Source organism: Stegodyphus dumicola, chromosome 2, assembly GCF_044657685.1.
Source record: "Stegodyphus dumicola isolate Sdum_Otavi_A_Nest chromosome 2, ASM4465768v1".
NCBI classification, from domain to species: Eukaryota; Metazoa; Arthropoda; class Arachnida; order Araneae; family Eresidae; genus Stegodyphus; species Stegodyphus dumicola.
This window is the reverse complement of record NC_140769.1, coordinates 242,508,794-242,526,664: the sequence shown is the minus strand read 5'-3', so window position 1 is coordinate 242,526,664 and position 17,871 is coordinate 242,508,794. Positions and strand designations below refer to the sequence as shown.

Genomic DNA, 17,871 nt, shown 5'->3' with positions numbered 1-17,871 from the left:
TCAGCTTATAATTCCTTAATAAATGTAGTATTTCATCTCGATGTACTCCGCCTTTGATATGAATATGTACGAATGTAGGCATGTACATACATAAACACATACACCCAAATACATCCATGCATGCATACATTTCTGAATCCTGTCCCGATAACAGAAGAGTACTAATATTTTCTATATTTACTTACATACAGGTTATATACGCATTAGATTCTGTAGTACAACACAGGCGGTTGAATTCGTAATGAACAGTGAGAATTTTGATGGAGATTTTGAAACTCCAATTTACAATGAATAAGAAATTTCGCAGTCAAGGTATATTTAATTCAACTTTTATTTCAGCAAACATGTTGCAGCCACAAACAAGTTGGCACATTATTCATGCCTATTCCAAAAGTTTACATTTTTGATAAATTTGCAGTAAGAAAGAAGGAGCAGATAGACTGTAGTCCAGCCAGGCCAAAGCGTAGAAATCAAGTGCTTTATGTTCAGGGTGAAATCTTAATTCAGATCGAGTTGGTTTTGGTTCTCAATGCATTTTGATTGGATAGCTAATATTGCTGCAAATTACTATTAGTTTTCTGAGTTTTAGTTCTATGTACATCATCAGAATTATGTAAGAATCATATGACATGGATTAATCTCGAGATGAAACGCAGTGCAGAGAGATTCCTATTTTCAGAATACAGAAGGAAAATTAAGTTATGCTACTAATTTAATCTTTTACCAATTCTTTATTTTCTTACACACACACACACACACACATTATATATATATATATATATATATGTCATGCTTTAATGTGTAGAAGGAATTCAGTACTTTTATCAGCTTGTGGCTGTAGACAGGCTGAGTGGAAGGCATGATGATGATGCATTTAACACAACTGAAATTTCCATATACACGGGTTTTAAAATACATCATCCCAGGTAAGCAAGCAGCAGTGTCGATGAGGAGCATCCTGCCAGGAGGAAAGCGTACGCGAAAAGGGACGTAGCAATTCAGGGAAAGAATGGAGGGAGTGAAAAGTTTCAGTTTCAAGTTAAAAAAGTTTTGATTTACAATTATTTAATTGGACAAGAAGTATCTGCAATAAGCATTATGTAGGATCGCATGATTAATTTCAATGGCACAGTTTAGACTTATAGCACTGTTTTTAAGATAGAGAGATGAAGTCCCCAAATTAAATAAAAATAAGAAAAGAAAGACATTATAGCCCATTAAAATTAGAAGTTTGCTTTCACATATTTTTATCTTAAATATATATATAGATGAATAATAAAGCAAAATGTACATACAAATACGTACTTACACAAAATATAATACTTCCTGTATTTACTTACATACAAATATATCTATCTATATATAAAAATAATTAGGTAAAACGTATGAACACAAATTCCCTAGTATACCACTGAATAAAGGATAAGAAACAAAATTTAGAAATTGAATAAAATACTGAAAACTTTTATGAGTTAGCAAAGAATTTAACCATGCAATAATAATTAAAGCCCACATTATTAATTTAATAAACAATTAACAAATAATCATTTACTTCAAGGTAAAAATGTAACAAACAAATAAGTAAAAATCACAAAAAAGGAAAAAATAAAATTTGAGTTAAAATGAAAAAAGTGAATATTATCTGCTAAATCTATTATTATAAGGGAAATTATCATCAGTCAAATAATTAAAAATCAAAATGAGATTTATTTCTGAAATTTACTCAGTTATTTATGCATTTTAAATGATTATGATGAAAACCAGATAACACGTATAGGCACAAATTCTATACCTTTTCAATTAATAGATTTTGTCAGAGCTTAAATAATGTGAATGTGGACTTAACAAGCAGAATCTTTTTACAGCAACCTAGTGATTACATTAATATTTATAGAAGGATAATATTTATAAGGAGCATTCAAGCCTTGCACAGTAGTACAAAATAAATATCTAAAATTACTTTTATATTTTTCGATACAGTTCCAACTTAAATGCAATTAGCATATGCTTTACTGAATGCCAAATTTCCAGCATAAAAAAAAAAAAAAAAAAAAAAAAAGTTTTGCGTCAGCCTTTAAAAATCACTCCTTAAAAGGCCTTCTTCAAAATCATTGTCACCACTGTAACCAATACAAATGCTATTTCTGTTTCTGAAACTAAAAGAGTCACTTGTGATCAGTATTATTTCTATTAAATATAGTGGATAGAAGAGAAGTTTAAAATTTGTACTGATGAGTAACAGTCAGGGAAATCTTAGCCTTCTGTCCTGCAGCATTGTATGCAAAAGCAGTACTCTTTTAATGATTTTACTTTTTTTTTTTTTTTATGATTTATCAAAGCTGAGTCAACAGGTTAGCATTATAAATATGTATTATCACAGTATTATGTAATATAAACAATAAGCAGCAGTCTGTCTTCATCTAAAAGAAAGAAACACTGGTATCAAAACTAATCCCAGCTGATTTCTGGGTTCTGAATTTATGAGGTTAGGATATCCTGTTTTAACACCAAGCTCTCTTATTTCATTCTGGGATTAAGTCGTCAAAACCATATTTTATTTCCTATCACCAGCCATGAATAACTTTTTTTATCAGTTCCCATTCAACTTGATATTTCTTCCTTGTCAGTTTCAGCATTCTGAGTACACATATGATGCAGGCCTTAGATCCCTAGCTTTTCATGCAGTTTTTGCATTGATGTACTAAAAAATAGATGAGTGACAGTTCTTCAGATTTTCATTTCCATAACAATCAAAGAAATGGTTACTCATATTTTTTTCTAAAACAAACTGTAATACATATTCATTCAATAACCAAATCTACACTGTAGCATCAAGTAACTGCTACATTGTAGCATAAACTCATCATCATCTCATTTTTATACACATGGTAGCTGATTTTCTGATAGTTGTGACTGCATGACCACAGACTGCAACCATGCATTTATGAATATTTTGTTACAACTATGCCCTTTTGTATCCAGAGCTCAAATTACAAATGATTTTAAATATTTTTAATATTAACAGACATCAGTGACTGAAATTATTTAACAATTTTCTCAAAAATCAACATTTGCTGTGTGTATTTTCCTTTTTACACTTCCTTATAAAAGATGACATGATCATTTTGCCCTATTTCATCATGTCTCATATACTACACCAAACTTTAGTTTAGAACTAACTGAATGTTCCTCGTGCAGATATCAGAGAATATTGGCAAGATAAGCAACTGAAAGGAAAAAAAAAAAAAAAAAAAAAATCTAGCATGGAGTTTAATTCTTCGCAAACATAATTCTAGAAATAATCCAGAATATTATTACAGTAAACAATCTCAAATCATCATAACCAGAATTCTGTACCATAAAATAGCATGTTAACAACAATAAAGATATTTTGTGTTACTTAAATACATTTAAAATAGAAAATTAAGTATCTTAACAAACTGAGTGTTCATTAATACATATATGGCATTTTTCAAACTGTCGTCCGTGAAGCCTGCCCTTGTGGTACACCTAAATTTCCAAAAAAGACTGCACATGGCAATCTTCTATTGCTTTTTTTCCCAAAACTGCCTAATTATGAAATTTATTATCGGGCACTTCACAAACAGAATGCCCACTCTAGTCTTAGTAACAAAAAATGGATTTAAAGCACTGTGTTTATGATGCTTCTTACCAGCATACATCTAAACATAGAAAATTTATGAAGAATTAACAGGCTTATCAATCTCATTAATATGTGTGACAAAGATTATTTTTTGGTTAAAAAAAAGTAAAGAATATCAAAATTTCAATAGCCCTGAATTATATAAAAAAAATATAAATTTTCTTCTATTAAGTCAGTTACTTAATACCAATATTCAATTGAATGAATTTTAATTAATTACATTTTAAAAACATAAATATACTCATAGTAACATATTCCCCACAAACTGCTTTCAAAGTGAACAAAAGTAAGGTGGTCTTCAAAACTTTAATTCACAAAAGCAGTCCCTACTAAAACATGCTTGATAAATGCTGCTTTATTATAATACTGTTACGAAATGTACAGGCGCAGTAAAATGGCTTCCCCGCAAAGCAGTTTTAGGGTTGCCAAAAAATAGCATGGAAGGCAGGGTTGCCCCATTTGGCAATATTTGGCGACAAAATTGACGATATGCCATGGATGGATGAAGAAGCTTCTGGAACGAATTCTTACCGGTTTAGTCCAGAATGTTCTTGAACACAAGCCGAAAGCTATATAAACCCTGCTAGTCCGTAGTCAATTAGTGTGCTTCATAGAGTGCGAGATAGTCCGTGTGGCGTCAATCGAGTTGACAGCCGGGCAGCGAGTGCCAAGTGGGTCGTCGAGTGCACTGAAGAATCTCTTAATGTATCGCAGTTAGTGCATTGTCAACAGAGTGTGTTAAGCTCCGGGAACGACTGAACCGAAGAGTCCAAAGCTGTGCTCTGTGTGTCGTCTGGTGCATCGCGAGTCATGTCATGGAGAGTCTCCAGTGTACGTGGAGTTCCAAAAACGACCGAGCAGAGCCGGAAGCTGTACTTTGCAGTGAAGTTGTCTCCACCATTATTAGCCTGATATCCAGAAGGCTGTGTCACTGATTGTTCCAGCAAGTTTACAGTAGATGTTCGACGACTGCAAAAAGTGACTTTGGAGCTGTCCTGATTAATATTGCTCAAATAAAGTGTGTTTCGATACTTCATAAAGTGTCATCGTTATTCACTCCAAATCTATGAAATCCGTACAAATGTGAAGAAAGAAAATAACGTAACAACTGCTGTCAGAAAATAACGTAACAACTGGCATCAGAAAATAATGCAACAACTGGAACCAGAAGTGGGATTTGCGAGTGAATGCCAGTGACCTGCCTGCAGAGGAAACGAAGACTTTGATGGACTTCTTAGCCGAGATCAAAGCCTGGCGAGAAGAAATGAAAGCTGGATATGGTGAGACAAAAGCCAGATGTGATACAATAACAGCTGGACGGAAAGAGATAAAAGCTGGATATGAAAAGATGAGAGCTGAGATCCAGAGTCGTAGCTAGGGTTTTCAGCGCACAGGGACAACTGAAGGTTTCGCGCCCCCTACTGCTTGCCAAGGATGGAAAACATTCAATTCTAAAATGTCGTAACATCAGTTTGGCGCCCCTTGGATTCTGCGCCCGGGGACAGATGCCCCACTTGCCCCTTTCTAGCTACGCCCCTGTTGAGATCAAAGCCGGACTGAAAGAGATGAAAGCCGGACTGGAAGAGAAGAAAGCCCGACGAGAAGAAATAAATGCCGGCCAAGAAAAGCACGAGGGCAACTCCAACAGGTGAAAATGGAGCTTACAGAAGAAAGTGGAGCCATAAAAGAAGATGTGGAAATGACAGGATTGGCATCTGAAGAAACAAAGGATGAAGAAATGAAAGAAGTAGCTAATGAACTGCCTGAGAAAGATCAAGAAATGATGGATGAAACATCTAATGAGATTAATGGAAAAGAACGTAAACATGAAAAAATAAAAGACGGAAAAGAAGCTTTTAATTCTCAAGTGATGGAAGTGGAAGAAAGTGAAAATGCAACTGTTAAGTTCATCAAAACTGATAGTGAAGTTACGAAGTCGCAGGCAGTAAGTGTTGAACCATCTGAAAGTGCAAGTGACGCAGAGATGGGAAAAGCTGATGTGCAGCTTAAACAGTACCCTCCAGTCTCACAAGAAAATTCACCCACTTTGCAAACTATGTATGCATCTCATAGTGCAGATTTTGCAGACAAGGACTTGATTCTAAACCAGGATGCTTCTGTTTGTAAAGAACCGTGTTCCGTTATGACTTTGACGCAGACTTTGAAGCTGTTTCCCAGGAAACGGGGAAAAACAAGTATATACCAGCTGCTAAAAATACCGAGGTGAACTGTATGCATGCTGCGAATGAACTACAAAGTGGTGAACAAACTGTTTCACATCTTCCTGTAGATGACAAGTCTGAAAGAACTATATCTTCAGATTGTGATATGCAAAACAGAAATACATCTGAGAACTGCAGTGGAAAAGTATTTGACCCGGGTATAACTTAATGAAAAGACTGAGACTGAAATTCAGTCTTAATTCTAATTTATATAATTTAAAATTGTGATGTGTTTAATTTGTGTATGTAACTTGTACATAGTGTAAATATCTGTTTAGTTATGTTATTTATTTATACCTTATGTTTGTTTCATTACGTTTTGTTTGTGTCAAATTAGGTTTCTCACCAAGGGTTGTACTGCCCGGGACGTGCATTCCTTGGAAGGGGGCAGTGTTACGAAATGTACAGGCGCCATTAAGATGGCTTCCCCATAAAGCAGCTTTAAGGTTGCCATAAAATAACAAGGAAGGCAGGGTTGCCACGTTTGGCAAGAAATCGCCCATTTGGCAATGTGCCATGGACAGAAGGAGAACCTTCTGGAACGAATTCTTACCAGTTTAGTCCAGAATGTTCTCGAACACAAGCCGAAAGCTATATAAACCCTGCTGGTTTGCTGTCAGTTAATGTGCCTCATAGAGTGCGAGATAGTTAGTCAGTCCGTGCGGCGTCGATGGAGTTGACAGCCAGGCAGTAAGTGCCGAGTGGATCGTCGAGTTCATCAAGAGTCTCTTAGTGAAGCTCTTAGTGTATCGCGGTTAGTGCATCATCGAGAAAGTGTGTTAAGTTCTGGGAACGACTGAACCAAAGAGTCTGGAGCTGTGTTCTGTGTGTCATCCGATGCATCGCGAGTTGTAGTGTGAAGAATCTCGAGAGTACGTGGAGTGGAGAAAACGACCAAGCAGAGTCGGGAGCTGTACTCTGATGCTTTGCAGTGAAGCTGTCTCTCCTGTTATAGCCTGATAACCTGAAGGCTGTGTAGATGATTGTTCCAGCAAGTTTATAGTAGATGTTCGACAACTGTAAAAAGTGACTTTGGAGCTGTCCTGATTAATATTGCCCAAATAGTGTGTTTTGACGCTTCATAAAGTGTCATCGTTATTAACTCCAAATCTACAAACCCCGTACGAATGTGAAGGAAGAAAATAACATAACAACTGGTGTCAAAAAAGAACGCAACAATACTGATTTTATATTGTAAATTTGTTTAAATTTTTCTAATGAGGAAAGAGTATTGTTCCTAACCTTTATTAACTATATTTCTTTCTTCAGAATGTTCTTTACAAGCATAGATTTCCCTGAAATTGTTGTTAATAAACTGATGTCTTAAAAGACATTTTTCTATTTCATGCCTTTATTTTCTTATAATCAAATCTTTTTAACTCTTTTTCTTGTTGGGAACTATAGAAATTAAGGAATGTATCACGAGAATGAGTTATGAATTATAAGGCAAAGTTACTTTAGATCACAATTAATGATACTACAGAAACATGTTAAAAACAGAACATAGACTAGAAGAGAAACACGCTAATGTGACAATCAAATTCATAAAAACAACCTTGTATTTAGTGCAAGTATAGTGAAACACTCAATCGATTTCGAGGGCAGCTAAAAGTCCCTTCTCATCAGGAGAAAGAAATACCTAGAAAGAAGTTCAGATTTTGAGCATGAAGGTGCAGTTGCCCATCGCTCCCTATTTTTAACTTCGCTACTTTTTCTTGTCCTTTGTGTTACATGTTTGATCAGATAGCCTGGCTTAGTAAAAGTAGGCGGCCAGTGTAACTCTGATTAAAAATCCGGTTATAACCATGTGCAGTGCTGATAAGGACCAGGTGTTTCTGTGACTCCTTCCCCTTTATTTTTCTTCTTTCTAGGTATTTCTTTCTCCTGATGAGGAGGGACCTTTAGCTGCCCTCGAAATCGATTGAGTGTTTCAGTATACTTACGGTAAATACAAAGTTGTTTTTACGATTTTGACAGAATATATAATTTGAAAAGCTTTTAATTAAATTACTTTCCTTATTAAACTATTTTTTGCATTTTAAATTTTATGTAAGCTTTTTCACTTTACAAGATACATTATATAATTCAAATAAAAAGAGATGGCAAATCTTACGTGCTAGTTTGCGATCAAGTGGAGCTCTGTCTGGGCAATTTAGAACATGATGACTAAGCTCATTACGAGGCAGAACATGCTTTGCATTGAAAGGACATACTTCCATTGGCTGATCTAAATGATTCTGAAAATATAATACCACTGTAAATTATCTGCTTATTATAAAACATACTTTAACCAATTATGTTATGAATGTCAGTTTCATAGATATTATTAAGACACCTATAGAAGCTATTCTTATATCCTAATCATATTATATTCTAAAGTTTCACATAAAAAATGCTACAGAATTTTAGATTAACCTTTTAACTGTCATGCCCGAGAGCACTAGTGTTCGAAAATGTCACGCCCGAGTATTACTCGGGGTAATTTTTTTTTGAGTGCATCGTATTGTTATACCCGAATATATATCGGGAGATGTTTATTTCGGCTTCATCTCTTTGTCAAACCCGACTGTATCTCGGGAAAAGTTAATGTGCACTCAGTTCAATAGATGACAGCACTTTACTGAAGATTTCAAAGGTTAGAGGTTATTTGGTTCAAGGTGTATGGGATCTTTTTGTTGTAAAATAGCATCCAGTTCTTTGAAATGTTATATAGATGATTTAGATTCTTCAACCGAAGATGAAGGATGTGTGTTTTATGAGCAGTATTCATGATACTTCCATGGTCAGCCTCAAAAATAAAAAATGGAGATATACTCAAGCCGAAGATTGTTTCTAATTACGGTCTAACTATGGGTGGTGTAGATCGCTGTGATCAGGAAATATCCTTTCATCCAACAATCCGAAAACGTCAGATAAAATATTATAAAAAGATATTTTTACATTTACTAGACAAGGTACTCTGGAACTCATATTCGCTCTATAAAAATGTAGTTGGGAAACGTATTACATTTTTAGAATTTCGAATCCAAGTTGTAGAAGAGCTTTTACATAAATATGATGATGCAGCTTCTGGACAAAAGAATGTTGGCAGACCACCTACAATAGATAACCCTGCCCGTCTTACTGAACAACATTTTATATCCCATTTTCCTCCTATTCCTGCGAAACGTGAGCCTACAAGATAGTGCAAAGTGTGTTGTTCGAAAAGGATAAAAATGGGGAAAAGATAAGGAAGGAATCACGATTCTGGTGTAGTGATTGTGGAGTTGGTTTGTGCTTGGAAAAGTGTTTCCAGTTGTACTACATAAGATTGAATTACTGAACTACTAATAGGTATTCACTTATATTTATTTATGTTTTAGAAAATAGTTAATTTTTTTCATTTTTAGAAAATAATGCTTCACTAGAAGCGAACTTTGCAACTGCCATGTTGAGTGACAGCTGCCTCAAAGAAAATATGCAGTGGCTACAAAACTTTAAAAATTTTACCCATGTATGTCAAAATATCAATTTTTAACTACTTAAGTATATTTTATTTTGTACTAAACATTTGGTTTTTGCAATAAAAAAAATTGACAATTTGTGTACCCAAATCATCAAAATAACTTGCCAGTTAAAGGGTTAAGCTCTGCATGAATAAACATCATATTTTTAAAAAAAGCCATGAATATAAATGAAAAACCCTGTTTTAACATTTTTGATGTTCAGAGTTAGAGATGATTAATCTCGTGTCTAAATATCATAAATATGCATAGTTATTACCCTCACATTTTAATGCAATAAAAACGTTTGGTTAGCGTTGCCTATAAAATACACCTTGTATTATCAGGAAGTTGTAGTTTCATTTATCGCCAAGTTGTATCATTTATGGTAACCTGAGCAGTTGAATGTTATGGAAACCCTATTATGACATAATCATTTGCATTATTTGGAGAAATTTTGAATCAAGGGATGTTTTGCAAGGGATTTTGTGTTGCTTAGGAAGTGCTTCATTGTTTAGACGGTACAATGGCTGAAAGTAGTAGGATTAATTTGAAGTTTTGTACAATTTAGAATGACTGGGGGAAAAGTGCATTAATTGACTGGTGTGTGAATGAAGGTTTACTTAGTAGCCATAGTCCAGAACTATGTAGTATATTTTTTACTCTTATTTTTCTGAATTTATGTGGCGACGCCAATATACGAATTGTAGTTCGGATAATTTTAGGAAGTTTTTGCATGCTGTTAAAGAATTTTGTGTGCCATAGACTGAAGACGAATAAATTTCTGAATAAGGTAAGTAGATATTTGCTTTGTGTAGTGCTAATATACATAACAGGTTTTTCCCTTTTTAGTCCAAAGGGGCTTTGTCCCTGAAGGACTATTGTTTTCGTTTTGCGATTTTGCGTCGGACTCATAAACGTCGGTTCACTTTTCAAACTGTTGCCACAAAATGTTAGAGTCCTGCATTATATTTGAAGAAATTAAATAATGAAAAATCTGCATAAATGATTGTCTATTTCTCGCATTGTGATAAAACAATGGTACATAGAGCCATCGAATTTTGAATGACGAAATCCTACTGCGAATATGGGCATCTGAAATCCCAAATTTGGAATTTGTTTTATTATAGATTTTATATTTTGTAAAACTTTAACGAATTTTTGATTTACAAACTCAATGCTTTAAAAGCGAGAAATGGCAACGTTATATAGAAAAAAAATACTTTTATCTCCAGCTCGCGAGACTGTGTATATCGGAAATTCTAAAGATATGCTTAATTTAACATTATTTTGCGATATTGCTCTTGAACTGAATTTTATGGTTTAAGTGCAAAGAACATGATATTTAATAAATAAAGGTAACACTCAAAACGTTAAAAAAACGCCCCTTTGGACGTAATTTAAAATCTGAAACATTTCAGATTTTAATTTTTTTTGTTATTTTATTGTTCGGTTTAAAATGTAGTTATTGAGATTATGTATTTTTTGTTTGCCTCTATTGTAGAATTGGGTGCTCCTTTGACTTTTTAAGTAAAAATATATCAATGTGTACATGAATAAACTCAAGGGAGTGCGTAAAGCATAGTTTGTGCAATTATTTGATTTTTTAAAGTGAAAATAGGTCGATGTGTACGTGGATAAAGTCAAGGGAGTGCGCAATGACATTTTTGTGCAATTCTGGAATTTAAGCAAAAATAGGTAGATGTGTACATGAATACCGAGTTTGGGCTGATCTTTAGAATATGGTAACTGGTAGTTTGGCGACATTTTGGAGGCGATAAAGGTTACTACCTGGGACTTTGGTAATAATGTGAGCAGTACTCAGTTCCGATTACGCATTATTTTGTGTGAGGGAAATGAGAGATCATGGGATATGTCATGTGATATTAATGGACGAATTACGGTTCTTTAATCGGAAAAGGGGGGAATTTGGAAAAATATCTGTAGCTGTATATTATTTTGTATTAAGCTTCATTGTGTGTTGTGTGAAGTAGGGTTGAATAATTTTGGGATTGTATGGCGCTGTCTAAAGTGAATTCTAGATTTGAATGCGTTTGTGTGATAATTCAAAAGAATTGGTTGAATGGTGCATGAGTGTAGGTTTAATTCCGAGGCATTGTGATAAAGAGAATTTTGCTTTTTATTTAGCGGAGGAAGTGTGGAGGAAAAATTCGCAGAAAAAATCGTTCAATAATTTTATTGAATCCATAATAAAAGTGTATCCACCATGTAAGCAAGATTCTGAAGAAGATTAGGTAAGTTAGTATTTTTAATTATTTGAGGATATTATTTTTATGCATTGTTCTAAATGTAAGGTGGAAGTAAAGTAATTTGGTATTATTGGGAAAATTGTTATTAGCAATGATTTAGTTTAAAGTAAGGATTGTAAGCTAATTTTTATTAATTTAATGTATGTGCTTATTTATATTTTAAGTAGTGTTTTTAAATTATATTTTAATTAAATGATAGTTATTTTGTGAATTTTATGTTTGTAGGAATTTGGTATACGTTTTAGTTGAAGTAAACATGCATGGAAATAATTAAAATATTTGACACTAAGTATTTGGAATGTTTGCGGCATGAATTCGTTGGTGACGTGTATAACATAATAAATAATTTAGAGGTAAAAGTTTTTGGATATTTTATTTATTTTATACGTAGAAATGTTCATATTTGGAAAAGGTATATACTTTTTCATTATTAGGTAATTTCATATATGTTCTTTTTAACGGGTTTAAAGATTCAGAAAATTGTCATGCATTTTCGTGAAATTTTTCTAATTTATGAGAAAAAAGCAGTGTACATGGATATGGTAAAGAGTGTGCACAGTGCCATTTTTGTGCAATTCTGGGATTTTTTTTTTAAGTAAAAATAAGTCGACGTGTACATGGTTTAGTGATATTTTAATTAAATGATAGTTATTTTGTGAATTTTATGTTTGTAGGAATTTGGTATACGTTTTAGTTGAAGTAAACGTACATGGAAATAATTTAAATATTTGACACTAAGTATTTGTAATGCTTGCGGTATGAATTCGTTGGTAATGTTTATAATATAATAGATGATTTAGAGGTAAAAGTTTTTGGATATTTTATTTATTTTATATGTGGAAATGTTCATATTTGGAAAGGGTATATACTTTTTCGCGATCAGGTAATTTCATATATGTTCTTTTTACCGGGTTTAAAGATTCAGAAAATTGTCATGTATTTTCGTGAAATTTTTCTAATTTATGATAAAAAAGCAGTGTACATGGATATAGTGAAGAATGTGCGCAATGCCATTTTTGTGTAATTCTGGGATTTTTTTTAAGTAAAAATAAGTCGATGTGTACATGGTTTACGTGTATGTGTTATTTTGAAAAACGCGTAAGGAGCATGGTATTGTGCACTTTTTTCCAATTTTGCAGTGAATATTTGTCATGATTAAGCAGTTTTGTTAGATAAAATTTCTAGCATAAGTGTAATTCGGCGATTGTTGGAAGAAGTGTTCAGTAGATAAAAAGAAAAGAAACATGTCTTTACTTTGTGAAGACAAAATGGCGGCGGGAAAAAAAAATAGAGGGTTGCTGTAGGAGAGTTGGTCGCCAAATTTTCGCTAAGTTACCATAATCTAAAGATCAACCCGAGTTTGTGCAATTCTTTGTCTTGTTATTTTGACGATAAAAGTATATTTTAAGGTGTCCCTTGGCAAAACGTGGCAAGTTTTGGCTGTACATGGATACCAAGTTTGTGCAATGCTTTGACTTGTTATTTTGGCTTGCATAGCAGCAATACAAAAATTGCCGCTACGCAAGCCAAAATAACAAGTCAAAGGATTGCACAAACTCAATATCCATGAACACATCGACCTATTTTCACTTAAAAAAATTCACCGAATTGCATAAAAAGGGCATTGTGCACCAAGGCACATTATAATATGAATCATAATTGCATGTTTAACCAGAGAAGTTTATTCAGTTTTGAAAATGCATATAATAAATATGCCTAATACAATCAATGCCTTTATATACAACTTTCTACATGAAACTTGGCTGTATTCATATTACACATAACTTTAATTGCTTTCAAATGTACATATTTTGCAATTACTGCACAATCTCAAAGACACTATAGTATATACAATTCAACATTAAAATACAGTTTAAAATAAATATCACAAAAATAATATACATTAAAAAAAAACAGTCAAATGCACATTTTTGCTTGTTTTTAAATGAATATGATATAATAATATAATGCAATATATATAATAACAGAACTTACCAATCTACATTTGGCGATATGCATCTGTAAGCGACTTTCTTTTACTTTGTGCGCTTCATCGTATGGGCACGTAACTAGTCTATTTTCGACTTTTTCGAAAGCTGCCATGGCTTCTGAAAAAAAAAAACTACAAATTTTATACATAATTATTAAAATATTCTTTTAATACACAATGCACTTCAAAATTCTGCACTATAAGTTACCTAAATTAAGTGCATAAGAGGCACACAGAAAAAGGAATCAAGTTTTCCTTTTCACAAATATCGAAATTTTTTTTTTAATTATTATACTCGACTGATAAATTAAAAACATTAGAAAAAGTTTAATTACAAAATTTTCAAGCAAAGTATAAAGCTACACTGACATATTCCACCAAACTTAAGTAATGCTCTTAACAATTAAGTAGTATGTCTACGAATGAAGAATAAAGTAAAACATATGTTACAAGATGTTCCGGATGCACACATAATACTAATAATATTATATTAAGTAAGAAAAATAATATGCATAATACATACAAGTTTTCAACACAAAAATGAGAACAACCTAAATTATGAATGTAGTACCAACTATTGAATCTGTACCGTCAAAAACCAAACATAAACCGACAATAACCACGGGCGGCTAAAACCCGCCGGGAACTGAAGAAATTTAACCAATCAGAGAGAACCGTTGCGCCAGGAACTTTTGGCATCATTTCTCTTTCGCCAAACGCAATTTTAGTGCAAAACTGGTATTCCAGAATGTGCTTGTTAATGTTATGGTAACTTGTTCGTTCTTCTTTCGTAGTAGATAGATAATTTGTTTCGCTTATTATTTTGAGGAAGTTGATGTGATTTAATATTTAATTTACCGTAGAGGCGATAAGTAATGTACAATATTTATTGGGATTAATTAAAATTTCAATTTCTAAAACAAATACAACTGTAAATTCTACTCAACTTGCTATCGCGATACCGAATAACTTTTCGATTTTCTAATACCCTTTTAAATAAAGTAATAATTGATAAACATTACTGTATTGTAAAATTTCTTGGCTCTTTGTGTTTTTGAAAATGTTTGGTGATATTTAGGTTTCTTATTATTTCATGTATTGTATGTACATCAAATTCGATAAAGAAAATATTTTAAGAATATGTTTTATTTAAACAACCTGATCTTAGAAATCTCTCTTTTGTGTATTTTTCTGTAAGCAAAACTATATTAACAAAAGCGCTTACTGAAACATATAAAATGGAGTGATTATTCAGAGAATCTACATATTAAAAGGGTATGGGATAGCTCATAAAATTTCAGCTGACCCAGTAATTCCCAAAAGAAAAAAAATAATAGATTATGCATTATTCTGTATCTAAATAATTCTGTTTCATTTCATTGTGTTATATAAAGATGTAATTATTAATATAAAGATGTAATTTTTTACGTCTTGCAAAAATGCAGCATTAGCACATTCAAGTAAGTTTTATTCATGATAAATCCGTGGATAATTTTACACTATATGTGTTGGTTTGTACATTATTTTTTTTTTTTATTGTCAGGACTTTTCTGAATAATATGCCTTAATTTATCACCTTAAGTAGTCTTCAGAGTTTGTAATTATACATATTTGGAAATCACAGAATATTTAATCTGCAATTTTAATTTCATTTACTTATGATTGCTGTAAATGATTATGATTTCGGATGTCATATAGTAATCCCTAGCACAAATTCTAAACAAATTTTCTTGAAATCCCATGCATTTTCTTTTTCTGTATAAATAAAATATTCCAATAAAACCTACCACCATTGGATGACTCTAATTTTTTTTTTGTAAGCAGCAAGAAATTTTATACTATAGCCTACACATCTATTGCCTATGTGCCTATAATTTACTATCATTTCTGATGGTGGAAATGTGGTGAATTTTCATAATTATGTAGTTTTTCAGTATAAATATAAATAAGAAAAACTAAATTTTTTTTTTTTTTTTTTTTTTTTTTTTTTTTTTTTTTTTTTTTTATAAATAAATTTTTTTTGTTCTCTTAAATCAGAACATGCATAAAAATATTTATGTTTATAAATATTTATAGGAGTTCTATACGGATGGTAGAAAATGAGAATGTTTTCTTATTTGCTTAACTGATTTTTGCAAATCATGAAAACAGTATCTTTTTGAGCGAAGAAGACTTTCATGAAGTATATTACAAGAAAATGACTTCTGTTTCGTGTGACACACAAGAAATATCCTAAAAAGCTAGCCTGTCTACCAGCGTTCAAACTGCCAGTGCACCTTAGTCTTATCCACTCGAATGAATACTAATCATGAAAGATGATAATAATTTTACTTGTAAGAATTTTATGTTCATTTTATAGAAGGTTTCTCAGTTTACTCTGCTGTAGAATCTTCGGATGAAGTTACCATTACATGATGTATCATCGTTTTTTCTTCATATCAAAACTGATTTAGAAACTGCACTTTTTTTTTCATTTTTAATAATTATGCCTAGTAGCAGAATAACTATATAAAAAGTGTTTATAATTGTTATTTTCCAAGCAAATTTAATAGCTTAACATCATTCAATTTATTATACCATTGTTATATAAGAGTCAAAAATGGCTTTTGTGCATTTAATTACATAATTAACATTCATTTATTGTTTTACAATGGTTTAAACTAATGTTATGTTTTCATAATATCTAATATATTAAACAGCAAGTCTATTTTGCTTGGTTTAATATTGGTTTCCTAGGGACCAATGCAATATTTAATGTATTAAGAAATTACTGATGAAATGTTAAATGGATAAAAACAACGCATTTGTATATAGAAAACAAACAATTGAAATATTCCAACTTTAAGTTATATTTTGTAATTATGCATATGATCCATGTGCAAAAAATATATTTGAATGCAGTACTAAAAAACTTAATATTTACGGATTTTAAGAATTTATAAATATATTCATATTATGCAACATAATCTGATGTTTTTGGCAATATATATTAAATTGTAATTTATCAACCTAAATAAAATTTTGATTAAATATTAGCTACCAAAATATTAACAAAGAGCTTGCGCTTTATTCCATAAAACAAAATACCAAATTATAATTAAATGTTTTAATTTTTACAAACACAGAAAACAAATAACTGTGCATGAAAAAAAAAAAAAAAAAACCGAAATAAAGAATATTGTAGAAATTATCGAAAATATCGAATAAATTTCATGACATGCAAAATTTATGCCAGAAATTGCCACACGCTATTTTGTTCTCTCACCTCAGTTGATCATTCGAAAAGTTTTAAGAACGAAGCTCAGATTTTTCAAAAAGTTTTTACGTTCTGCTAAATGTTTCTCCATTTACAATTGTCTTTAAATTTAAAATTTATTGCGAATGTTAAGGATCTTACTGTGGAAATACTATTCATCAAGCTTAAAGCCTGTTTAACTTCACCTATAAGCAATAATCTCCATAATGACTGTAGCTTCCTTTACACAATTAGGAATTTCATTATGCAGTTTCCATGCTAAAGCCATTAATTTTTTAAACTATGGGTTGTATCAAAATAGAGTATTTTGAAAGTAGATTTATGCGAAATAAGTATGTTTCACAGAAGATTCATAAGTATGACAGAAATATAATTTCTAATCATATTATCAGTCTATAACTTTAAAACACATACCTATAAATGTTTGGTTATATGATACCTACCCTCATACTGCTTGATAATCTAGCTGATCTATTTGTGTAATATCTACAACACCATATAACATTTCACTGGTATGTCAGTCTCCACAGCCACAGTAATCTTATTTTGCAGATCAGGTATTATATTGGGTACAAATACTACATTTTTCATTTAATATTTTACAGAAAATGTCAGACCAGATATGCTGTGCAAAATGTGTCCAAAAGCATATTTTATAAACCTAACTATCAGTATTCAACAGTCTTACCACTCACGGGCCTCTTTTTCGAATGATTATAAACTGCATATGTATAATACATTGTAGAGAAAATCTTCACATTTTACATTCCTCATGTTATGCTACTGACATTTTTTCTAAAAATCTATTTGTTATGTGAATTAATCCTTCACACACGTAAAGTCTGTAAAAGTATTGCAACTAATCTTCTGTAAGAAAATACTATTGCAGAAATCAAATACTTTAATTGAACTGAGATTTACATATACAAATTGGAAGACTTTCCTAATATATTATTTAGTGTTGAAATTGGCAGAGAATTCCAAATT

At 31.9% G+C, this 17,871-nt stretch overlaps 1 protein-coding gene across 3 annotated transcripts in view; it reads right to left on the bottom strand.

Moving 5' to 3' along the window:
- Positions 1–17,540, bottom strand: part of LOC146998909 (uncharacterized) — a 54,993-nt gene extending 37,453 nt beyond the window's left edge. The window contains exons 1-3 of one of the 3 annotated variants that reach the window (XM_085811950.1): positions 17,328–17,540; positions 13,634–13,746; positions 8,000–8,123 (exon numbers count right to left, since the gene is read on the bottom strand). In XM_085811950.1, the coding sequence (XP_085668076.1) occupies positions 8,000–8,123; positions 13,634–13,741 (232 nt within the window). In that variant the 5' untranslated portion in view covers positions 13,742–13,746; positions 17,328–17,540. Of the gene's footprint in view, positions 1–7,999; positions 8,124–13,633; positions 13,747–14,151; positions 14,328–17,327 lie in introns of those variants that run through there. The other 2 variants (XM_085811949.1, XM_085811948.1) reach the window with 2 other exon arrangements.
- Between the last annotated feature and the right edge of the window lie 331 nt (positions 17,541–17,871).